Source organism: Callospermophilus lateralis, chromosome 9 (genome assembly GCF_048772815.1).
Source record: "Callospermophilus lateralis isolate mCalLat2 chromosome 9, mCalLat2.hap1, whole genome shotgun sequence".
Lineage (NCBI taxonomy): Eukaryota > Metazoa > Chordata > Mammalia > Rodentia > Sciuridae > Callospermophilus > Callospermophilus lateralis.
In genome coordinates this window covers 53,851,651-53,875,253 of record NC_135313.1, presented here as the reverse complement: position 1 = coordinate 53,875,253, position 23,603 = coordinate 53,851,651, and the positions used below count along the sequence as shown (strand labels likewise).

The 23,603-nt window shown below is 38.8% G+C and overlaps 1 protein-coding gene across 1 annotated transcript in view; it reads right to left on the bottom strand.

Moving 5' to 3' along the window:
* The window catches only part of Pde11a (phosphodiesterase 11A), a 390,557-nt gene that overhangs the window by 116,891 nt on the left and 250,063 nt on the right, over positions 1-23,603 (bottom strand). The window contains exon 10 of the mRNA XM_076866019.2: positions 12,745-12,795. Coding sequence (XP_076722134.2) covers positions 12,745-12,795 — 51 coding nt within the window. The remainder of the gene's footprint in view (positions 1-12,744; positions 12,796-23,603) is intronic.

Below are 23,603 nucleotides of genomic sequence, written 5' to 3'. Positions count from 1 at the left end.
TGCAAATATCCACTTGCAGAGGATGGCAATGATGCTCTCTGCCTGGTACCTCTCTCCTTCCCAGAATTGGTCCTTCCTCCACTCTAACCACCCGTGTTCCACCCAGAATCTGACATATTCTTCTATAAGCAAATCCTTCCTCATAGTTGATCAGTCCAGGGATAGACATGTGAACCAAGCTGAACCAATCAGAAGATGTCCCTGAGATTCTCTAAACTGAAACTTGGAAATCATTCCTTTGTAGAAGAGTATTGCTAAAAGATCAGAAAGCTAGGCCCTGACTGGGGCCACATTTTCCTCTTTGTAAAGAAAGCCATTCTGCAGTAAACCCCCTGGGGACTCAATATGGCAATGAGAGGTTCTGTACCTTGGTCCAAGGAGACCCCTGGGTGTAGTCACAACAGTCTGCCCAGGAATGGTCAGATGGTTCTCAATGAAGCAGCTAGTTTTGCAGGAGAACATTGCATGGGGGTAGCTTTTCATTTTGGTACACACTGTCCTCTGATATTTAACCATTTGGGGAAGACTTCAAGCTTGTGTACTATATGGATAAAGGAGACTTTACATCTAGGGCCTTGCATCCTACTTCACCCTAGCTTTTCATAAGAAAACTTATCACACACTGAGAGAAACAGCTCATGTCGGGAGAGAATCTCAACCCCAGTGCATCCAGATAGGGACATTCCTAACACCAGGTGACATGGATCCTTGGTTTTCCAAGGGTGTTTCCAAATTATCAGCCTTTCCCTTGAACATGGCTTCTCAGAGAATCAGAGTAAAGCTGTTTTCAAGGAGGTCACTGATGATTTGAAAGATATTTTAAGCAGAAATACAAATTTCTCCATGGGTTTAAAGAGAGCACAGTTCCTGTGATATTTCATGTTGGAGCAACATAGTCGTAGAAAGCCTCCCACCCCACTTCTTCTTTTCTGAATTCTGAGTCTTTTCTGTTGGTGGTGAGGGGAAGAGTACAAAGTGTCCGCCCAAGCTGCTTCAGTGTTTCACAGAGTTGTTTGACAAAGTTGAGCCCAGTGGTGAGGTTGGCCACCTGTTCTTGCAGAAACCATCACAGATCTGGGTTTTCACAGAACTCCTTTCTGTCTCCAGAAAGGCCAGAGGTGAATGATAATATATGTTAGAAAATTAACCTAGTAGCAAGAAGAGAGGCATCAGTCAACACAAGAATAGTTTGGGATTTACCCTTTGGAGGGAAAAATTGTTAGATTCCTCAAACCTAGCCTTTGAAGTTGATATTGCAGGATGCTAATGGCTGAAGAAATACACCTGCTCCAACAGTGGGGCTGGATTAATTCATAAACTATGGAGCTTTAAAAACACACACACACACACACACACACACACACACAAACACACACACAGTAGAGTCTGTTGAAATCTGAATTCGTCTATTAAGGAAGAAAGCCCCACAAATTACAGAAGGGCTCATAATCAGATTGAGGTTAACAGGGTCAAACCAAGGCCAGAAGCTTCCAAACAAAGAGTTCAGGTCGTTTCAAAAGGGAATATTACAAGTTCAGTGTGCCCACTCATATCTCAATTTTTAAATTTGTGTACATTTCTCTCTGTGCCTCAGTTTTGTCATGTAAAATAAGAAAGATAAAACAGACCTGGCAGGTGATGAAGTATTCATTAAATGTTTGTTTGCCAGGTGACCCTCACACAGAGGTGGAATGAGCATATACCATGGAGGAGAGTCCAGGAAAAGTGTCCCAACGCTGAGTGTGGTGGCACATGCCTATAATCCCAGAGACTTGGGAGGCTGAGGCAGGAGGATCTAGGTTCAGCCCAGCCTCCTCAATTTAACATGTCTTTCAGCAACTTAGTGATACACTGTCTCAAAATAAAAAAAATAAAAGGGACTTGGCCAATATGTGCCCCCTTGCAAAAAAGTCCCAAAATAGAAACTGTGGCCTCCTCATCGCCTGATGTGTAAGTGGGATACAGCTACCGATACCTCCTTCAGCAGCTCACTGTTGACATTCACTGAAATGAGAGCTATGAAAGCACTTGGGAATCAACAAGGAGACAGCAGCTGTAATAGCACCACTCTTACTAAATAACGATATTTGAAAGCATAGAACGATTGGTACCACGTTATCCTAAGTAAGCCCAGGAAATGTATTTTAAAGTCCATCCACCTGCAGATGCTTAGCCACAGAATGGTATTTAAGCTTCTTATCCCTGGATAGGCTGAGAAAAGCCCGAGCCTGTAAGTTCTCACGAGCCTTTCTCATCCTGCCTCCTTTCATAGGGGTGTGGATTGGATTACACAGAGCCGTTCAGAGTACCAGGGCATGCCACTCTGGGACAGCTTCTAGTGTCAACTATGAGGCCAGCTGCTGTGTTCCCCACCTCAGGTTGTAAGGTAAAATCTGTTTTTAAGCTTAGATTCCTTCTATAATGTGGTCTTATAGAAAGGCTTCTAGAATGTTAGAGTGAGACAATTACAGATTTTCAATTCTTTTTTTAATAGAGTGAGAGAGAGAACAGAGAGAGAGGGAGAAAGAGAGAGAGAGAGAGAGAGAGAGAATTTTTTAATATTTATTTTTCAGTTTTCGGTGGACACAACATCTTTATTTTATTTTATTTTATTTTTAATGTGGTGCTGAGGATCGAACCCAGCACCCCGCGCATGCCAGGCGAGCGCGTTACCGCTTGAGCCACATCCCCAGCCCAACAGATTTTCAATTTTTATTAAAATTCTTAATTGTTCACTACCTAACTCCTTTTAGTTCCAACCAAATGTTGGGGACCCTGGATGGAAACATCAGCCTGGGTTACATGACATTCTTAGAATAGTCTTTGTGGCTATTCTTCCTCATAATGGTGAGTTTTATTCCTTAGTTTTATGTACATGAGTCTCAAATTCAAAGACAGCAAAATCCTGCAGAGATAATTGTCATTGACTCTGGATGTTCTGACACCTGGTGAGGTGGTGCTTTGTAAAATCCATGAATTGTTTATAAAGCAGCAAAGAGCATCCCAGGATTACTACTGTATCAACATGCAGCATTCTGGAAGGGCAGGAGTGCATAATAGCTCCACCAGCTCTGGCCATGACAGGAATGCAATTGAAGGGTTAGGGTACAGCCACACAGACAGCTAGTCTCAAGCTCCGCCATGCAGGCATGCTGCAATTACACATAACAATAAAATAATGAATGGGGCATCTCACCCGCTGACCTCCGGACACCTACAGCACCAGTCATCAATCCCCAGCCCCTGCATGCTGCCTCCCCTGCCACCGCAGGCTGCCTCGCTGGGATACAGCAAGCAGGAGGGCCTCACCCTGGCTTTGTTCATATAGCTAGACCAAAGGGGACAGTCTCCCAGTCCCCTCCACCTTGCACCTGGGCAAATGAATAAGCTGCCTGTGTCATAACGTATTCCAGGTCATGCACACACACAAACATTATTATATCTTGAAATTACTTTTAAATTACTATCTTTTGGGATTTTAACCATTTTCTTTAAAAAAACATGGTTCAGGAAATTCTTTCGTGGAGCAAGGATGGCACCCAGTGGCCAAAGTGTTTCATCTCAGACACTATTTTTTCACAGGTTTTCCATCTGCTTATCTCTTTGGAGACAATGAATTGCTAAGAGGCACTTTCCTAAAGCCAGAATTGAAACTCTGAATCACAAACCCTTTAAGTTGAAGCAAGTGGGTGGGTACACAGACACACGCACACAGTCACACAAGAAGTTGAGACGGTGTCAGGGGTTAATTCAGAATAACAACTTCAATTTTTACAAAATTTTTACCTTATGTTAAAATCATCACCTCTCAGATAGAGTACCATGCATGATATTTCTAATATCAAGTATCTCTATAGAAAATGTTAAACAAATATAAAGCCAGTCCCACAGTCTTCATATCTTCCCTTAAACAGTTGCCAATTCATAAGTTCTTACGCCTTAAACATAAGACTTTATCTCCTGACAAGTGCTTTATCATTAAACTGATGTTCACAATCTCATATCCTTGTTATCTTTCTGAAGATACTTGGCAGGCCTGGAGAGAGCAGGATAATAAAGTGTGACTGCTTTTTTTTTTTTTTTTTTTTTTTTTTTAGCTTTCCAGATGTTGAGAGATTTCTATAGAGCTAGATAGCCAATCGGACTAAGGAAGACAGGCGGCATGTCAGAATAATGGATCATACAGCTTCTTGCTAAGAATGATACAATGTCCCCATAATGCTTGCTGTTTCCAATGTCCTTGAGTTTCTAAGCACCCTGAAACCCCAGTGCAAGAGTCACATGGATGACACTACCCCTGGATGACACTACCCCAGAGAAGTTCCTAATAAAACAGTATTCCATTAATTGCACACAGAGAACTATGAACAGTCTTTTTAAATGTCTATGTTAAGTTCAACCAAAAATTCTTTGTCAGTCATCATCACCATTCATGCTTGTTTGAAACCCAAACTGTCAAAATACCATGAACTTTCCAAGAATAATTGCTGAATCACAAGAAATGACTTAAGGATAAATTTCCATGACACTGCATCCATTTTCCTACTCAGCCACTTGAACAGCAGTGTTGTCTACAAGGTCAAAATACTGCAGAGGAAAAATTGAAGCAGATGGGTCCATTTTCTTCCTGGTCCTCTGTCTCTTGCCTCATCTGTACAATGGAAATATGCTAAAACTGCAAGAGTTGAGAGGCTCAAGTTGAATAATGATGTGAAGACCTTTTTATTTTTATGTACACTGTATTACTAAATGCTTTTTAAAATATTTTTAAAGCATTCTTTTTTTTTTCAACCTTTATTTTATTTATTTATTTTTATGTGGTGCTGAGGATTGAACCCAGTGCCTCACAAGTGCTAGGGAAGCGCTCTACCACTGAGCCCCAGCCCCAGCCTGCTAAACGCTTTTTTATAGGTAGTGTTAGTGTACAGTTTCTATACTGAGATAAAGACTCTTGTCTTATCCAAAATAATCATTAACTTCCTCATGAGTATTATCACATTATATAATATAGTCATGAGAGGCTTTGAAAATTACTTATAAAATATAATTAAGTCAAGCTGAGCCAAGTCTTCTACCTGATACCCAAATTCTTAAACAGAATTTAAATTCAAACCTTTGAGTATTCGAAATCATAAAAAAACAAGATGTTTTGTCAACATTTATGTTGCTTTGTGTTTTATTTCCCCCTTCCCTGTTAGAAATAAATTTTATAGGCTCATAAAATTATAGCATTTTATAGCTGGAAATGGCTTTGTTTTGCAGATGAGGAAACTTGAAGCCCAGAAATTTACAATGAACTAAGAGGTCTGGGAGCTGCTTTGTCTACACATTTGCTCACTCTTGTATCCATGGTCTTACAAAGACTGCATAAAGGGAGAGCTCTATCTCTTGAGACTGCAGGAAACCCTTAGGTCAGTCATTCTCCACTCTGTGTTTCACTCTGTGGTGCCTGAGGACCAATAGAATCATGATTCATGAACATCTTTAAGATTTTGGATGGATCTGAAACATGAAGAACTACCAAATCAGAATGTGATTTCAAAAATAGATAGGTGAGACAGAATATAGAATTATACAAAACAGTGAATACAAATACAAGTAAAAAAATATTAGGCTTCTTAGGATCAAGAAAATACTAGGTTTTAAAAAATTTAGTCAGCAGAGTTGTAAAAGCAGGATACATGGGTGAATCTTATTTAACAGTAAAGAAATTGCTGAATCAACTAAAAACTAATGGCAAGAGGCCTCTCTGCCCACAGCAGGGAAGAAAGACGATGTCATTGCAAAGCACTCCAAAGGGCCAGCATTATCCTAGACATAGAAAATTAGCTTCTTTATTTTTGAATTGTTTAGATTGCCCAAATAAAACAGGAAACTGACAACCAAGATCCTAAAATAAGGGGTTTTAAGCAACATCAAGCAAAGATTGAGACAAAATTTTCAGATATTTTTCTTGTCATAGATTGCCACTTCAGATTCTACCCACACATTATAATTTCCTCTGCCATAAAAATGGCAAACATTTCAATGAATTTGGTCACAAGATAGAAACTTCTTCTGCAGTTAGGTACAAATAAAGGTTGAGGATGAAAAATGTTTATAAAAATTAATAAGATAAGGATTCTGTCCTGAAAATGATCCCAGTTTAACCATTTCATTTGATAGGTGTACCAAGATTTGAATTGCAAGGTAGAAACTGGCAGGTGTGATGGAATGAATGGCAAATGAGAGCATCCCTTTTACCCAAAGGACAGATAGGATGGCTCATGGACAGAGGGGCAATTGAGCAGGGTCAGATGGATTATGCATTGTTAATTTTTTTAAAAATGATACTGGGGACTGAACCCAGGTCTGCTCTACCACTGAGCTACATCCACAGCCCTTTTTATTTCAAAACAGGGTCTTGCTAAGTTGCCCAGGCTGGCCTTGAATTTGTAATCTTCTTGCCTCAACCTTCTGAGCAACTGGGATGACACCACAGCACCTGGCTGTTAGGACTTTAAATAAGCAAAGACGAAGAGAAGGATGGGAACAAAGTTAGAACAGGACAGGGGGAAGCAGAAAACACCAAATAGAACTAGTGAAGGGCAGGGAAGTGGAAGTGTGGGAAACAGGCTGGAAAAGTGAACTGGAGTTCAGAGTTCAGGGTACTTCTAATGCCAAATTGAAGAACCGAAGTAGAATCTAGAGGTTTATAGAAGATGCTAAGCTTTGTGAGCAAGAACCAGGCACCAATGGAAAGGAACTGTTCATCTGGCAGCAGGGTTTGGGCTGGATTTAGGAGAGGGTTGAGAGAAGGAGGCAGGGAGCCTAGACAGGGGTTCAGTGTGCAACCACTGTCTGCAGGGAGGAGGGGGGCGGGTCCCAAAACAAAATGGATGGGACAGCACCTGAGGGCATTGCGGAGAGGATCAGTGGTGACTGTGCAATTATATCCAAAGCATGCAGCTTCAAAGTGAAGGCAAGGAACGGGCAGGCGTAGCTTCTGTGTGTACTGAACCACCGGTGGAGGAAATGCCAAGCATTATGACTGAGGTGAGGGGCTACCTGCTCACATCTAGTTACCCACAGCTTGAATCAGAGGGAAACCAATAAGGAGGTAGAGTGAATCAGCCCCAAATGCCCCAATGTTCTGGAAGGTTCCGATGCCTTTGGCCTCTGTAGTTCCCTTCACGGTTCAGGGATCAGGGCTTCACTGGGCCATGCTATGTATGGCTGGGCACAGAGCATTTTGGACTTGTCACTGCTCTGCTTCCTGACACTCTGAAACCAAAAATGAACAGCTCTTTATTTCACTGCCTCAGGTTCAGTCCGTGGGCCTCCCAGTGTGACATGTGGGGAATGCAGGAACTCCCCTGTTTTAATGAAGGGGCTGGAGAAAGGTGGGAGGAAGACTTCCAGGCCCATTCTTCCTCCAGGGAAAGGAGACCTTCATAGTGACCTTCTGGAGAGCTGTCCCTGCTTTGTTTTCAAATGGAGAGAAGTGACAAATTGTGGCTGTATAAGTTGATCTGAGGGGAGGTCAGGGTCATCCCAGGATGTATTTGGGTCAGGCGGGTCCTTGAAGGGCCCTCAATTCGCAGCCGCTTAGCTCAGCGGTAGGAAAGGCCAGCCTGGGCTTGCGGACGGGGCTCCCTCACACCACCCCCGCCCCAGCATCTTCAATGCTCAAGAGTGACAAAGTACAACCATCTTTTTTCTGATGTGGCATTTGATTAAGACACAATTCATAAAGAGAATCAGACACTTGAGCACAAAGCATGCCTCATATTTATGGGTGGTCCTGAGCAGTGCAGGCCCTGCTGGCCCTTCCTTGGGAGCAGAGGGTACCCTTTAGCGTGCTGAGGCAGCTGTTTCCTCTGCAGTCAATTTCCTGGTGAAGGTTCAATAACTTTCCCTGCTGGTAAAAAAAACTTGGATATTAAACTTGGCATAAATACTATTTAAAGTCAAAGCAACCCCTTAAATTCAAGAGGCGGGGACAAGGAAAAAGACAGAAGAGGTTAGATCTAAAGTGATCCCCAAATTCCATGCATACTGCTGCCAAGCAATTTTTGATACATCCTTAGAAATAAGCTGAGGTGAACTGGAAACCATTTCTGAGAGTTCCGAAGGTAGCATTTCATAAACTGAGAACTGAGACTGTAGAGAAACAAGAGAAAGCTCTGAGTCCCTCTCAGACACTGAAGTCCTAGATCCCCCTGGGCTTCAGAAGAACCTCTGCAGAGGCCTCTGCGGTGCCTGGCTCCACCTCCCCTTCTCAGCCTTCCCTGAAGCCCTGGGCTTGGGTAAATGCCATGATGTTACTTGCTTCCTACAGAGCGCATTCCTCCTCTGCAAGAGACTACTGCAAGGAGTGGCCAGGGCAGTGGCTAGCCCAAGTGGCACCTTTGGGCCAATTAGAGGGAGGAGCAACCACTGGAGGAAAGGCTTCCCCAGCAGGGGGTTGTGGCAGCTCCACTCCTGCCTGCTCCTGCAGGGACCCTCGCGTGGGCACATCTACTGGCATCACTGAACTAGTAGGCCTGTTGCCTGGTGCTTCTTACTACATGCATGAGATATTTCATGGGTAGAAGTGTCTTCCCAAACGGAGATTATTTAATAATAACAATGAAGATTAGAAAATCACATCCCTTTACTCAGTCTGAGGAGGAGGCTATAAGATCCAATTTTTGAGGCAGCTGTTCTTATTTCAGTGTGTAAAGGCCACAAAAAGTATCTTCTTGGTACTTTGTTTTATACTTTACCAGGGTATTAATTTGCGACCTAGGCATTAACATTGAAATTTGAAATATATAAGAAGTAATCCGAACCCAAACAGCCAACTTGAGTTATTGGCATTTAATTACTGAGGTAGTTACAGTGCTGTAAACAAGTTCATCTCTGATGATGCAGCTGTAACCCATGCAGTTCTGAATTGAAAGAAGGAATGATAGAAGATGGCAATATAACACAAGAATGTCCATGAGTTGGTTTTAATTGGTAAACTGGCAGTTTATAGTGATAACCGTTTGGTCTGTCCACCGCATTGGAATCCAAGGAAAGTCCATAAAATCACAGGAGCATATAATTGGTGTACTAAACTCATTTTCTTATGTTATCACAGCTGGCATCTTCAGGTTATTAAAAGCCTTTAAACCAGCCATCTTCAAAGAGATCTAATTGTCAATATGGTCTTTATACATTATTCCTGTTACCATAGAGTGGAAGAGATATAAACAGGCACTAAAATCTGCACAAATTTTCTGTATACAACTTTCTTATTTCAAGTTCATGGAAGATCAGTAAATGTTAATGATGATAAAGAGCACTCTTCAAACTCTGGTTTCCTCATTAGATGCACAAGGCAATCAACCCATAAAGAATAATTTATTAACATTATAGCCTGAATCAGTCTTAAAAAAAATCAACAATAGCTTGTTCGTTCAGTTCCAGGAATTTCTGTGATCTTTTCATAAGTAGCCCACAAATAGGACTCTTTTTTGATATATAAGAACTAGGAAATGGAAGCCCAGGTTTTGACATTCTTGGATGAGTAGAATTCCAGTTGGACAGTTCTAGACACTTCTAGAAAGGTTTTCATACTCAAATCCCATTATGATACATCTGGGGAAGCCTGGGCTTCCACTGAGGTCTGTCAGATGTGTGTGTATGAACTTCCAGGTCTTTTTGAGCATTAGATGATGATATCAGTTTCTTCTCAAATCCTGGCTTAATCTCTGAATCACTGATCACTGATCCCAGCTAAGCATAATCAATTGCATTGGGACTCAGTTATCCTTTAGCTCATGAAATCTTCTGTTAAATCTAATTTCAGATTTCCAATTGCTGCACTTTTTTTGTTGTTGTTGTTAATCACTATCTTTGTTAAACAGTACTGCAGGTAGCAAAGGTTACAATATATTTGAATGTAAATATGGCTTGTCTGTATATACTGGCCAAAACAAAGCATTTCATTACTGTTACTCAGTGAGCTGTAGAGGGGAAAACTGCCATTGCTTTTACTCCAGCCTGGAATTTTTGTAAATGCTTTTCACTGTGTGCAAGATTATTTTAAGCTCACTACATTTTAATGTTATTGCCACAGTTATAATAGACATCAGCTACCAATTATGATAATGTTTTATTTACATTATATATAAAGAAAAAGCCATTTGGTTAAAATTATCTACTATATCTCAATTACATTGTAATAAGATACCAGCTAATATCTTTCAGGATAAAATCTGGAGTAAATCAGTTAAGTTAATAATCTTGATAATTTTAAGATGAAATAACCCTTTGTTCTCAAATTTAAATACTTCATATTTTTAGTATGTTTGTGAAGTAACAATAAAATAGTGTAGCAAACTCTAAGACAATGGAGTTTCCCTTACTCTAAGCAAAGAATTAAGCCTGAATGTAGGTCAATAACCTCCAGAAAGTTAACTGCTATGGATTTTGGCCTGCTATGGCTCTGGACAGCTCCTATTAAGTACCTTAAAGTCATATATAGTTCATTGTGAGCTTTGCTGTTTTCTCCCTGTCTGTCCCTTACCTCTTTAGCCATGATGATAATTATAATAATAGCAAAAATACAATAATAGAACATTAAATAAGCATTTTAGAAGGAATTTGTGTGTTTTCATAAATAAGACTTCTAGGTAACTAAACTTTTTAACTGATCATAAAAGCATAAAATTTCATTTACAAATATTTTATGTACATATTTATGGATACCCATGCGATGTTCTAATACTTGCATACTAAAGTTTATTAGTTATTAAAGAGAAAAAGCTTTAAATATTTTGATAAAAATATCTATAAAATTTATATAACTTAGGTAAAATATGAAGAGCATGAAATGATCATGTATTACCATGTTTCTAACATTTTATTAATGACTGTTTTGTGTTTTAGAATACGGACGCTCTTTGGATTTATTTAGCCATTCATTCATTCATCCACTCAACAAGTGTTTATTCGGTGTTACTATATTCCAAGATATATAAAAGGCAATAGAGAGAGAGCTGGGAACACAAACATATGAAAAGCTATGCCTTGACGGAGCTCACTCTCTAGTCAGTGTGTGCTATGGTGTGACTGTGTCTCCCAAATTTTGTCCCCAGTGGAACAGTGTTGGGAAGTGGGAGCTTTGGGAGGTTAGTGGGTATGAGAGCTCTTCTTTCATAAATGGATTGATCCATTCACTTATTAAAAGATTATTGGCTTATTGAAAAGATGGCTTTGTCACAGAGCAGATCTTTGTGGAATGCTTGCTCTGTTTGCCATGTGATATCCTCTGCCATGTTTTTTTTTAATTTGTATTGTTGGTTGTTCAAAACATTACATAGTTCTTGATATATCATATTTCACACTTTGATTCAAGTGGGTTATGAACTCCCATTTTTCCTCTGCCATGTTTTGAAGCAGCAAGAAGGTACTCCCCAGAGGCTGAGCAGTTACCAGTACCATGCTCTTGGGGTTCTCAGCCTTAAGAACTATGAGCTAATGAACCTCTACTCTTGATAAATTACTGTTTCAGGTATTTTTGAATAGTAACAGAAAACAAACTAAAATAATATACAGGATGTTTGCTTTACAAGGGCCCTGACTGCTGTGGTTTTTGTTGCTCCATATCCTTCCTCTGTTGTCAGCCGTCACCTCTTGCTGGCACCATCTCGCCTTTCGATCTGGGGTACCATTGTGGGTCTTTTCCCTAAGCATCTGTCTAACCAATATTAAATCACAACCCTGGATGGATCCCAAGCAGCTTATCATATACCTGCTGTAGTTGTGCAGCCCTTCTGAGGAATTCTCCTATCCCTACCCTTAGTGTTTGGAGTCTTATCCCCTTTTGTTGTTCATCTAATTCAGTTCTAATAATCCGATTCAATTATTGTGCCCAAAGGCCTCTGTGCCATTTTTCCCCCCAGAAGGATAAATGCATGCATTTATATGTAACTGTGACGGTTGGAAGAAAAGCCATCACCGAGAAATATTACATATTAATACTACAGTACATAACATGATCTTTTTATGGCTGTGGTAGATTTTCCTGCTGATTCTCTAAACCTCCACAAAAAGTTAAAAATGAAGACACCAGCTGGGCACAGTGATACATGCCTGTAATCCCAGTGAGGCTGAGGTAGGAGATTGCAGGTTCAAAGCCAACTTCAGCAACTTAGTGGGGCCATGAACAACTTAGTGAGATCCTGTCTCAAAATTAAAAAGAAAAAAAAAGGGCTGGGGATATGGTTGGGTGGTTAAGTACCCCTGGGTTTAGTTCATGGTATAATCAATCAATCAATCAATTAATCAATCATCAATCAATCAATAGAAAAATGAAGACACCAAGACTTTCAAATGATGAAAATCAGTTTCTCCTATGTTTTGGCCTTTGCTAAACACTGCCTGGTACAATTGCAAGTGAACAGTAAATTAGACATAAACCCAATGACAAAACCAGGTGTCCTAATTGTTACTGTATCACAGATTCGCGCCCCCCCCCCCCGCCCCCCGCAATCCTGCTTACCTAATAAATGGGAAGAAATAATGAATCATTTAAGAGATCATGAGCGTGTTACTCAGTTATATATAAGTTCTCTTCCCCTTGAAAATGGAAGTATCCAAACACATTGCCCAGGTCTAGTCCTTCAACTCCCAGAGGGCAGGACTAATTTTGTAGAGGCAAGTGACAAAGGGTCAGGAGGCCAGGCAAAGCTTAATTTTATGCATTAATAGTGCAATTATTTCCTTCCTTACCTTAAACTTGTCAACTTCAGCTTTTGAACATGTTGCATGGTATGATAGCACCTGATTCAGAAGAAAAGAAAAAAAAACTTTAACAACTAAATATGATAATATTTTCTGAAATTCGGGTTTAAAAATGAGTTCTACTCATGTTTATCACCTTGACTTAATAGTAGATTTTAATTTATGGAAGAAATTTTATATTAATCATCTGTGACACAGATTAAAGGTTACTTTGTAACAAGATTTTTCTATAGGTAGTTATTTCATTAAAGGGATAACGTGGCTCAAGACCACAGTTAACAAAGGATGTGAATACTTATCTTGTGAAATGCTCTGGAAAATAAGTAAATAGTGTGTGTGTCCGGTGGCAGAAGCCATGGGTGTCTAACTAAACTTCCATTCCCTCACCTGTTCTCCCTTGCCTGCTTATGTTATACAGGATAGATTACATTGTTAAGTATTTGAAACCCATTTTTTGTTAGAGGATTATAGTCCCTTGCACTATTGACATCAGCTGTAGCATGTGATGTGCTCTGGCCAATGGAATGTGGGGAGAAGTGACAGATGCCATTTTTGAGCAGTATCTTGAAGAATGATCATATGATTCTGACATCTCCTTTTTCCCTCTATTATGGAAAGGGCATGGCCCAAAAGGGCTTCACCTTCAACCTGGAACCCAAAATAAAGAAGACACATTGAGCAGAGTCATAGCTAGCGTACAGCTGATGACATGTCATGTGAGCAAGAAATCAGCCTTTGTGGCTTATCACCACATCATAACTCACTGCAACAGAGGCTTAAATGCAAAACAAAACAAAACAAAACAAAACCCAATTTGCAGGCTCTGAGCAGCTCAGGGTGGTCATGTGAGGTGGTCAGGTGCTCTGGTCAGGGAAATGTGGGTGGGAGTGTTGGGGCTACCTCTTTCATTTCCTTTTCCTCCCTCCCTGGAATTCAGTTGCAAGCCCAGAGGGGAGCAAAATCTGGTGTCCATCAGGCGCCACCCATGACTGTGACTGCCAGCTTGTGTAAACAGTTGAGCAGGGAAGGAAAGAGAAGAAAACCAGGCCATGGGCTTCCCTGCCCCAGGATCCTTGTTTTGTGGGACAAATAAACATATCTGTTTAAGCCAGATATATTACAAGGCATTTATATATACATATGCAGACACACATGTATGATACATACATGTTATATGTTTTATTAACCAAACTCATTCCTTATCTGTACGAATCTAAAAGAAAAAGTCTGGAAAATCCTTCTACCAATCTTAGAGAATCATAATTTTTCTCTGAAAAGTAATTTAGCATTTCCCCAATCTAATTAGCCACAGAACTCCATTTTGGATTACATATTCATCTAGTAACATACCAAACTAATAACCAAGAACTTGGATAAATTGGGCACACTCTGTATGATTGAAGCATACAACAACAGACAAAATGGAGACTGTCTCCTCGTGGTTAGAAAACAGCCTGTTGAACCACGCTGCCAGGGTGGCTCCACATCTAACTCCTGCAAATTCAGGTAATCTCCATGAGCTTTGCTCATAGAACAGTATATGAATGGTCCTATAGAGTCATCTTCAGATTAGCAGCAGTAAACTACTGAAAATCTGAGGTTCTACATGAAAATGCTAATAAGGGGATATTTTCAATTAAAAAAAAAGAGTAGAATGCATTGTAAGATCTGTAACAGTTTCTCAACATTTAATGAAAATACAGTAAAATTCATAGGTATGGATATAACAAAAAATGATTAGGTTGTAAGTTGTTTCAAGGGTTATTTTCTAAAGTTTCCTTGAATTAAATAATATCTTCTCTCTCTTTGCAAACATTTATCTCACTGACTTTACTTCTTTTTCCACCTTTGGAAGAGACTCACAAAAATATTGTATTGAGAGATAAATGTTTTCTCTGAGGCTTGGTTATTAAAATTAAAGTGATTTTTCTACTGAGAAAATGTTAACCATGGAGATATTTCATGGGGATGTGTGTGTACTTAATAGACTTCTTAGGAAGATTAAATGCAATATTATACGTTGAATACCTGGTACACAAACAATCAACTTATAATTAATTTATTATATTAACAGTCACTAAAACTCTACCCAACAGATATTTGGCTGTCTATCATCATATGAATTTTATTGATTCATGATTATTAATAGACATTTTCAATGCAAAATAAGCAAATAGACCTTGGGGTTTTTTTTTGGTTGGACTTTATTATGAAAAAACCTAATTTTTCTATGGTTTCTTTTTGTTTACAAGTATCTTTTTGCAGGTTAAATCTTCAAAAATTGTCAAATCTCCAAAATAAAAACAATGAAAACCCAAATTCAAGTTGCAATTCAAAATCTCTGCCACCAGGTGGTGCTTACTCAGGCGTTTATTATCTAAAGCTTACTACCCCTCCTTGTTTAAAATTGTTCCCCACTTCCTTTATTATACAAAATAAACCAAAAGCTATTTGCTCCACTAAATTGAAACTGTTTGAATCAATGAAGTAAATTATTATTACATATTAAGATTTTCTGCTCATTTAAAATTAGTTTCTTTTGTTTGTTATTGAGGTGTAGGAGTTCTTTGTATATTTGGGATTCAAGACCTTTGTATATTTGTATATTCAGATATTTTTTTCAGAAATATTACCTCCCAGTATGTGACTTATCTATTAATTATTTTTTCCTTTTTTTGAAATGGGGTCTCATTATGTTGCCCAGGCTGGCCTCAAACTCTTAGCTCAAGCAATCCTCCAGTTTCAGCCTCCCAAGTCACTGGGACTATAGGTATGCACTGCTATAACTGGCTATTTTAATGTCTTTTTAAAAACAGAAGTTTTAAATTTTGATTTAGTGTACTTGACAATTTTTATGGTTGTTGTTTTATGTGTCCTTTCTAAGAAATATTTTGTACTTCTTCCCCAAGTTGAAGATATCTTGTGCTGCCTTCCAGAACTTTATAATTGTCTTTAATGTTTAGGTGTATGATACACCTGAAATTAAATTTGTGTATGCTGTAACATTAAGATTTAAGGAAATCATTACTTGTTCATGATTCTCAAACTGGAGTAGTTCCTTATCTTAATCCTTGCCCACCTCTCCTGCTAGACTAAAAGCACCATGAAGGAAGAATTAGCCCTACTAGTCACCAGTGTATGCCCTGTCCCTAGGAGTATACCTGATACTTAGTTAGCACTCAGTGTGTTTGATGAATCAGGAAATGAAAAATAAAATCAACTTGAAAGAAAACAGCTCTATTTCTCGTATTTTTCTGTTTGTTTATTAGTGGACTGAATTGGTGCCATTTAGTGGATGAAATCATAGTATATATTAGATATGAGCAGTATGTGTAGGGCTGTTAGATCAGGCAAATAAAAACACAGGATGCCTAGTTAAACTTGAATTTTAGAGAAATGATAAATACTATTTTGGAGATATTTATACTAAAAAAAAAAAAAGATTTGCCATTTATCTGAAGTTCAGATTCACAAGGCATGCAGTGTTTTATCTGGCAACCCTACTTCTACCCACTCCAAATCAAGAAGGCTGGAAACAAATCAGGAGAAGGCTGAATCATATTCCAACATATTCTTGTTTTTCCTTTCAATATATCACACCCCTCCCAGTGACTTTTTCTTCACAATATTTAAAAGCAAGTTTATCACATGCCTTGAGTCTGGAATACTTTCTGCAATGCTGTTGTTATGAGTTGAATTGTGTTCCCCGCCATGCCAAATTCACTTTCTGAGTTCCTAACCCTCAGAATGTGGCCATATTTGGAGATGGGTTCTTTAAAGGCAAAATTAAGATATAATGAGGTCATATGAGTGGGCCCTAATCCAACATGACTGGTGTGCTCATAGAAGAGATTAGGACAAAGACAATACACACACTAAGGGGTGTCCAAGTAAGGACACAGCAAGAAGATAGCCATCTGCAAGCCGAGGAGAGAGGCCTCAGAAGAAACCAAACTTACCAATACCTTGGACTTGGATTTTTAGCCTCCAGAACTGGAAGAAAACAAATTGCTAGTGTTTACGCCATCCAGTCTTGGTATTTTGTTAAGGCAGCACTAGCAAACTAAGACAGCCACATAATTTTATTGATGTAATATGTGTAACAAAATTGAAGGGAATAGATCAAAAGCAATTCCTGATTACTTTTAGCATAGCCAATATTCAAAAGAAATATTCTAACATAGATAATATTATATGGTACAGTTAATAACTAAGAATCAAGCAAATTTCTAGTTGAGAACAAAATTTAATAAAGAATGGTATATTTTTAAGTATTACATTTAAACTTTCTTGGATAAGTTATAAAGATTTCTTCATAATTCCAGGCTACATTAATTTTATAAGCTACTTGAATTCCCTAAATTTTTATATTTCATAACAAGTATCTAGTACACCATATGCTTTAGAAAATCATATCTTTGATCAAGCAAAAAAAGTTTTCATTAATGCTTCAAAATAGTCTTGAAGAAAGAGTCATTTGCAAAATCTAGTGATATATAGACTGTCTTTATGAGAAGCACTGGTAGGTTATGAGAGCTCAGTCATAACATACACACTAGTTAATTTTTTTGACAGCTAAATAAAATGTGTATAAAGCTTACATACAAAAGTAAACAGTTGATCCAGAGAACACTTGACGAATGTTAAACTTTCACAAAAAAAAAATTTCTATCCCAGATAGATTTATTTTTTGTATGGGTGTTAATTTAGAAAATATTTTAAAGTCAAAACCAGTGACTCAGTTTTGGTGGTGAACTCTGACTTAAGAATTCTTTATAGTTTCTAAAATAAATCACTATTTGCAAAACCCTGCAACTTCAATTAACTTTTGGATTGAACTTGCTTCTAGCAAAATGAAAAAAGCAAGATAAGGCAATTGTCAGATTCATCAAAGACAGAGCAAAGAAGGCCATTTTTTTGGGTTGAGTTTGCACAGCAGGAAAAAGACAATTAAATGTATTTCAAAGGGAAAGCAATGAGCAGGGCTATGAAATAGGACACTGTATCAAGCTTTGGCCTCTGCCACATGCATTTTAAGACTAGAGCCAAATGCTTGTCTTGCAATCCCAGGAAATGCCCCAGAGTAGTTGAGGGCAGACCTCTCACACCAATTGTTTTGATTGTTCACTTGTTAAGGATCTGGGTAGTTGCTCCCAGATTGATAAACGAACCACCGAAGAAACCAGCAGAGGGGAGCATAAATGCAAAGAACCACTTAACAGAGTGGGGGCACAAAACCACTGAGGACCCAGACTGGTACTCTCAGAAAAGGACTGCATGAATATTCACTGATACGTTTACAGCTTTGGTGGCAAAGTGGCACTTGGTAACTCTTGGAAACTGAATTGACATCAAATTAAGCCAGACTGGTCTGAAGTAAAATCCCAAATAATTTAAATTCTCTGAAGAGATAAAGAAGCTTTGCTGTCAGCAGTAGTTCTTTAGCCAGGAAAGGTAACAAACCCTAAGAGATGAAAAGCCACTTTACTTGCAGTGACCTGACAGAGTGTCATCTAGCTGTGTAAAGCATCATACTCCAGGTCTTCTTAACAAGCTGATGACAGAATTCAAACACATGGCTACTGAACGGATATTCGGAAACCGAGAAATCCTCAGCTTCTATTGTCAAATATTTCAGAAACTACCTGCTGCCTACTGAAATAAGAAGTTCAAAAATGTACTTCAGATTTTTGTATTCAGATAACTGATATCACTCTGTGATCTGTTATCAAGACATTCAGAACATTTCTTTACATAAAAATAGTTTAAAAAATCTAAGAATTTGAACTTTCAAAATTTAAAGTGGAATAAAAGGTGCCTGCTGAATCTGGAAGCAATAAGTGCAATATTTAAACAATTGAGTGATCTTAGGATCAGCTACTTTTTAGTTACTGCATGTGGGAAAGAAGGGTGACACTTGTCATCTCAACATGTATTTCTGGGGTAGTTACTCTGTATAAATCATTGGGCATCTTATTGCCATCCTGGCAAATACATTTTATGTGAAGCCTCAACTTTATTTGGTTGCTAGTTGCTGCAGAAGCACTTGCTGGAAGTGGCTGTTGAAGCCAAAGGAGGGGCTCAGCAGAAAGGTGTGTTGTGATCCATTAGTGATGTGTTCCAAAAACACTGGGAGGGAAGAGTGGTGATATGTGTGCTGCGTAGCTGTAAGCACGAGACCTATTGGATCAAACTCATTCATTAAGGACTCTGCTGATGAAAGATGTTTTAATCACTTTTATTCACTGCTTCAACCAAAGACCTGACAGAAACAATTAGCAGAGGAAAAGTTTGTTTGGGGGCTCAAGGTTTCAGAGGTCTCAGTTCATAGATTCCATTGCTCAGGGCCTGAGGTGAGGCAGAACATCATGATGGAATGGTGTGCCAGAAGAAAGCAGTTGGGAACATGGCACCAGGGGGCAGAGAGAGCTCCACTCAGCAGGAACAAAATATATGCCCCAAAGGTATGCCCCCAGCCATATCCTACCTGCTTACAGTTACCAACCAGTTAATCCCTTTCAGCAGATTAATGCTCTGGTTAAGATTCTCATAATCTACCTCTAAGCTCTCTTGCATTGTCTCACACGTGAGCTTTTAGGGGATATTGAAGCCAGAATTAAAGATAGGCAATGGACCTTTATTATTATTATTATTATTATTATTATTATTTTGTGGAGCATGGGAAGAATAGATGAATTCTAGATAGGGCAGAGAGGTGGGAGGGAAAAGGAGGGGGCAGGGGATTGGCAAGGAAGGTGGAATGTGATAGACATCATTATCCAAAGTCCATGTATGAAGACACGAATTGGTGTCGACATACTTTATATACAATCAGAGATATGAAAAATTGTGCTGTATATGTGTAATAAGAATTGTAATGCATTCTGTTATCTTTTATTTTTAAAAAATCAATAAAAAACCATAACAGAGTAATGCTAAAAACAGTTGATACATTTAATCAAAGGGTCTTTAAGACTGTCTCAAAGAAACAAATAGAGAAGCCTTTTGGAAAAATTAAAAAAAAAAAAAAGATAGAGAGAATAGAGGTAAATTTGGTTCTGGAAAATTGGAGACCACCCCTGAGGAATTAAAAGGTTAATGCCTTCAGAGCCCTTCCTCCACTTTTATCAAGATAATCTGCCCATCCCACAAACTTTTGCTAAGGTAACCTGTCCCAGGAATTGTCCCTCCCTACAGGGAGTTATAAAAGTTGTTAATTAATGTCTCCTAGGCTGCTTCCTGCCTGGGTTACTGTATTTGGCCATTCCCCTGCCCATCTGCTTCTCACCTTTGGGCCACCTCCCCCCCCCATCTCCTGGGCCTAGTCATGTATGGAGGAAGGAGAAAAGGAGAGAGATAAGAGGGAAGAAAACAGGAGAACAAAGAGAGTCTAGGATGTATAAAAGGGGCAGGACACCCTCACTTCTGGGGATACCAGGATACCAGCTATGACCCCTTTCTCCCTCCCAGGAGAAGTCTGTGTTACTCCTTTTTAATAAACCCTGCTTTATATGCTTGCCTCGCTGTGCTTCTCTAATGTTGTACTTCAACATGTGAGGAAGCAGGACTTGTCACTGATAACCTGCAGTATCAACTTCTGATATCTGAACCATAATAAAAAAAGGTGTAAAAAATATTCTGAGAAAATCTTAGATGTCTAAATTTCAATGACTAAAAATGTACTTAAAATATAGATGTAGTTTTGATCTTCATTTTCATCTGTATTAACAAATTTGTGTTGAGATCAACCTACTAGCTCTGTGACCAGCCTCCAATCCTCTGTGATATAATAAACAGTTACTGCAGGTAAGAAGCTAAATTTCCACTTAACTAATAGAAGGGTAAAACAAAATTGCAACTAGGAGAAAGTACCATGTTCTCCCTGGGTGGATATAATAAGATCACTTAAAGGCACTTAAAAGAATAGCCTTGGTTTTGAAAAAACAGGCTTAAATTTATATTGAAATAGGAAGAAAACAAAAGCATATATCAAACTGTGCTCAGGAGGATAAGAGTAAAAGGAACTTTCCAAAGAGTTTTATGGATGAAATCTACCTTCACAGAAATCTGCTCCCACCCTTACAAGAAGCTTGGATTTCTAGATTAATAACTGTCCATCTTGATTGGATTCTCCTATAAGTAAATTTCTGGAGAGAATAAATATGCATTTTTTTCATTTTGTTTCATTTGAAAAGTTTGATAGACCCCTGGATTTAGGATGAGGAATGTATCACTTACTCACCCTACTCACAGATTTAACTTAATCACCACATTATTACCCAGATTAAAACTTAATACCAGGGACAAATCTCCAAATATCAATCTAATTTTAAAAGTAAGCCTTTAAACTGGCTTCATAAGTCTAAATACTACTGTTAGCTAGTGTATATTAACAGCACTGACATTCATTTGGCAGTTGCCCAAAGTATCTTTCACCCTTTGCCCACAAACTGCTAACTACTGGTAACTGCATTTGCCAGAGAACAAACACTCTGCAACTTCATCCAGATTATGATGTGTGACAGATTAAGAAGGCCACATATCCTTGGATGTTCCTCCTATGAGAGGTGGAATCTCTGTCCCTTCTTCCTTCTGGATGAAGTACATTGTGGTGGCGTCACTAATAACAAGATATGCAATAATGCTGTGTGCCAGTGGCCTGGGCCCGGGACTTCAGAAACTGGAAGCTTCTATTTCCTGGCTCTTGAAACAGTTTCTCTTACAGCCAGGAGCCACTGTTTATAAGATTTATTTACCTGTGAGAAGTTCAGCCACTCAGAGAAGCCTGAGGGATGAAGTACCAAGTAGAAGAAGAGAGACCAAAGAGCACCATGAAACCACATGTGTGGATGAAGAAGCTACCAGGACATGGCCCAGAGCAATGGGGTTGGCCATCCATAGTCTGAGATCTCTGAAACCTTGAGCCAAATAAACATATCTTCCTCTTATCAGGTCTTTTGGTCACAGTGGTGAAAAAGCTGACCAAAATAATGTGTTACCAGTTAATACACCAACATGGGGAAGCAGTATAGTTTGGCTTTGGAGCAGAGGGACTTTGTGATAGCTTGAGCTTATAATCCTGGCTCCCCTGGTCCTGTAACCTTGGCCTAATTACTAGCCTAAGGTTCAGTTTCTTCATTAATTTAAAGGTGAAAAATATCTGCATTTTCTAATCAATTTCCCCTAGCCAGAGCAATATGAAGGATTCCATCTAACTTCAAGGGAGGGAGGAAGTGTAATCCTACTATGGGTCCTGAAGGCAGAGAACCTGAAATATCAGGCTGTAATGGTTGCCAAAAGGGGTTGAGCAGTCAAGTACAAGTTGGGTTACAACTGTGTTTAAAACCAGGGCAAATGAGTTGATCTATGAACTCTACCGTATGAATTTTATTTTTTATTTTTTACTTTTGCTGACTTCCTGATTCTTGCCTGTGTTTCAAAGAGCTATGTTTGGTAGATTTCCAAATAGGTAATATTATAGTAAATGCTTAGCTATTATTTATATGTAACACATATAATAAATAAAGTATATGACCATTAAATATTGTTGCTTTGACTAAATACATTCTGAGAGTTATATGAGAAAACTACTGTAAAAAACGGATAATGATTGGCTTACTTCTGTTACATAATTGTCAGGAAATAGTTATTAATTTCAATCATTTCACTGTCATTAGGATGAAAGAATGCCTTACTTCATTTGAAAAAGTTTCATGTGGTAATGATTCTTCTAGGTTTTTTAAAGTTTTTAGTAGTCTCTCACAAAGGACCTCAACCATTAACACTTAAATTAAGAAGGTTTTATGATTAATTCTTAGTGTGATTCAATATGACTCTATACATATGCATATTGGACTATAATTTATAACTGTTTTAAAATGAGTGTTCTGTTCCCACAGTTGCATTACTCCCCACATTCTGTTTTAGAGTGAGGCTGTTTTTCTTAATCATGAAGGTTATTAAATGTATCAATGTTTCACAAATGCTTTTCTAATGAACTCCTTGCTTACTTGCTTTTCTCATTTATTAAGAACAAAGGAGGACACAAAATTCTTTTGGACTAATTGAGCAAACTTGGGTTGGTTATTTTTGCTTCTAAAACAACTATAGCATGTGCCAAACCTGCAATTTATATATCTGGAACTATTAGTAGTCTGATTTCATTTAATACCCTATTTTTTGTCTCTCACTATTAAATGTTTACTTATACTTATTTTCTATACCTCTTCCCCAATGATTTTTGCATAATCAATAGGGCTATTACCACGGTTGGTTTATCATTTGACAGAGATACATTGCTTAAATGCATTGGTGACACAGGAACACCATGGAGCGCTTTATGTGGCTTTCTTGGGAGTTTCTTTGAAGTGAAAAGTAAGGAGGGACCAGGCCTAGTCTGATTGGGCTAGTTTTCTGATCCCTGTAACCTTAGAAGCACTTTATGTGCCCCTCCTTGATTTCCACTGATGACCACAGAGGAAAGGGAAGTCCAGTGGTAAGACTGAACAGGACTATTTCCAATCTGTCTTGGCCAAGTTGGTGGCCATGTAGATTGGATTGGATTTGAAGGAGTATGTCAGGAAATGGCAGTTGGGGCTATCCAGATCATATGCCATCCATGCAATCAAGACATTTCTATTGAGGACTTAATTTGGGTCATGCACTTAATTTGGAAGTGCACACAGTTTCTGTCTTAGCGGATTTGTTGCAGCAGCAGACACAGACACTGGAGAGGCAGACATAGGTGTGCATATGACTGCTGCAAAGTCAAGAAGCAAAATGATGAGAGACACAGTGAGCGGGGGTGGGAGAGTGTGCTGAGGTGGCAGGAAAGGTGGGTGGGGATG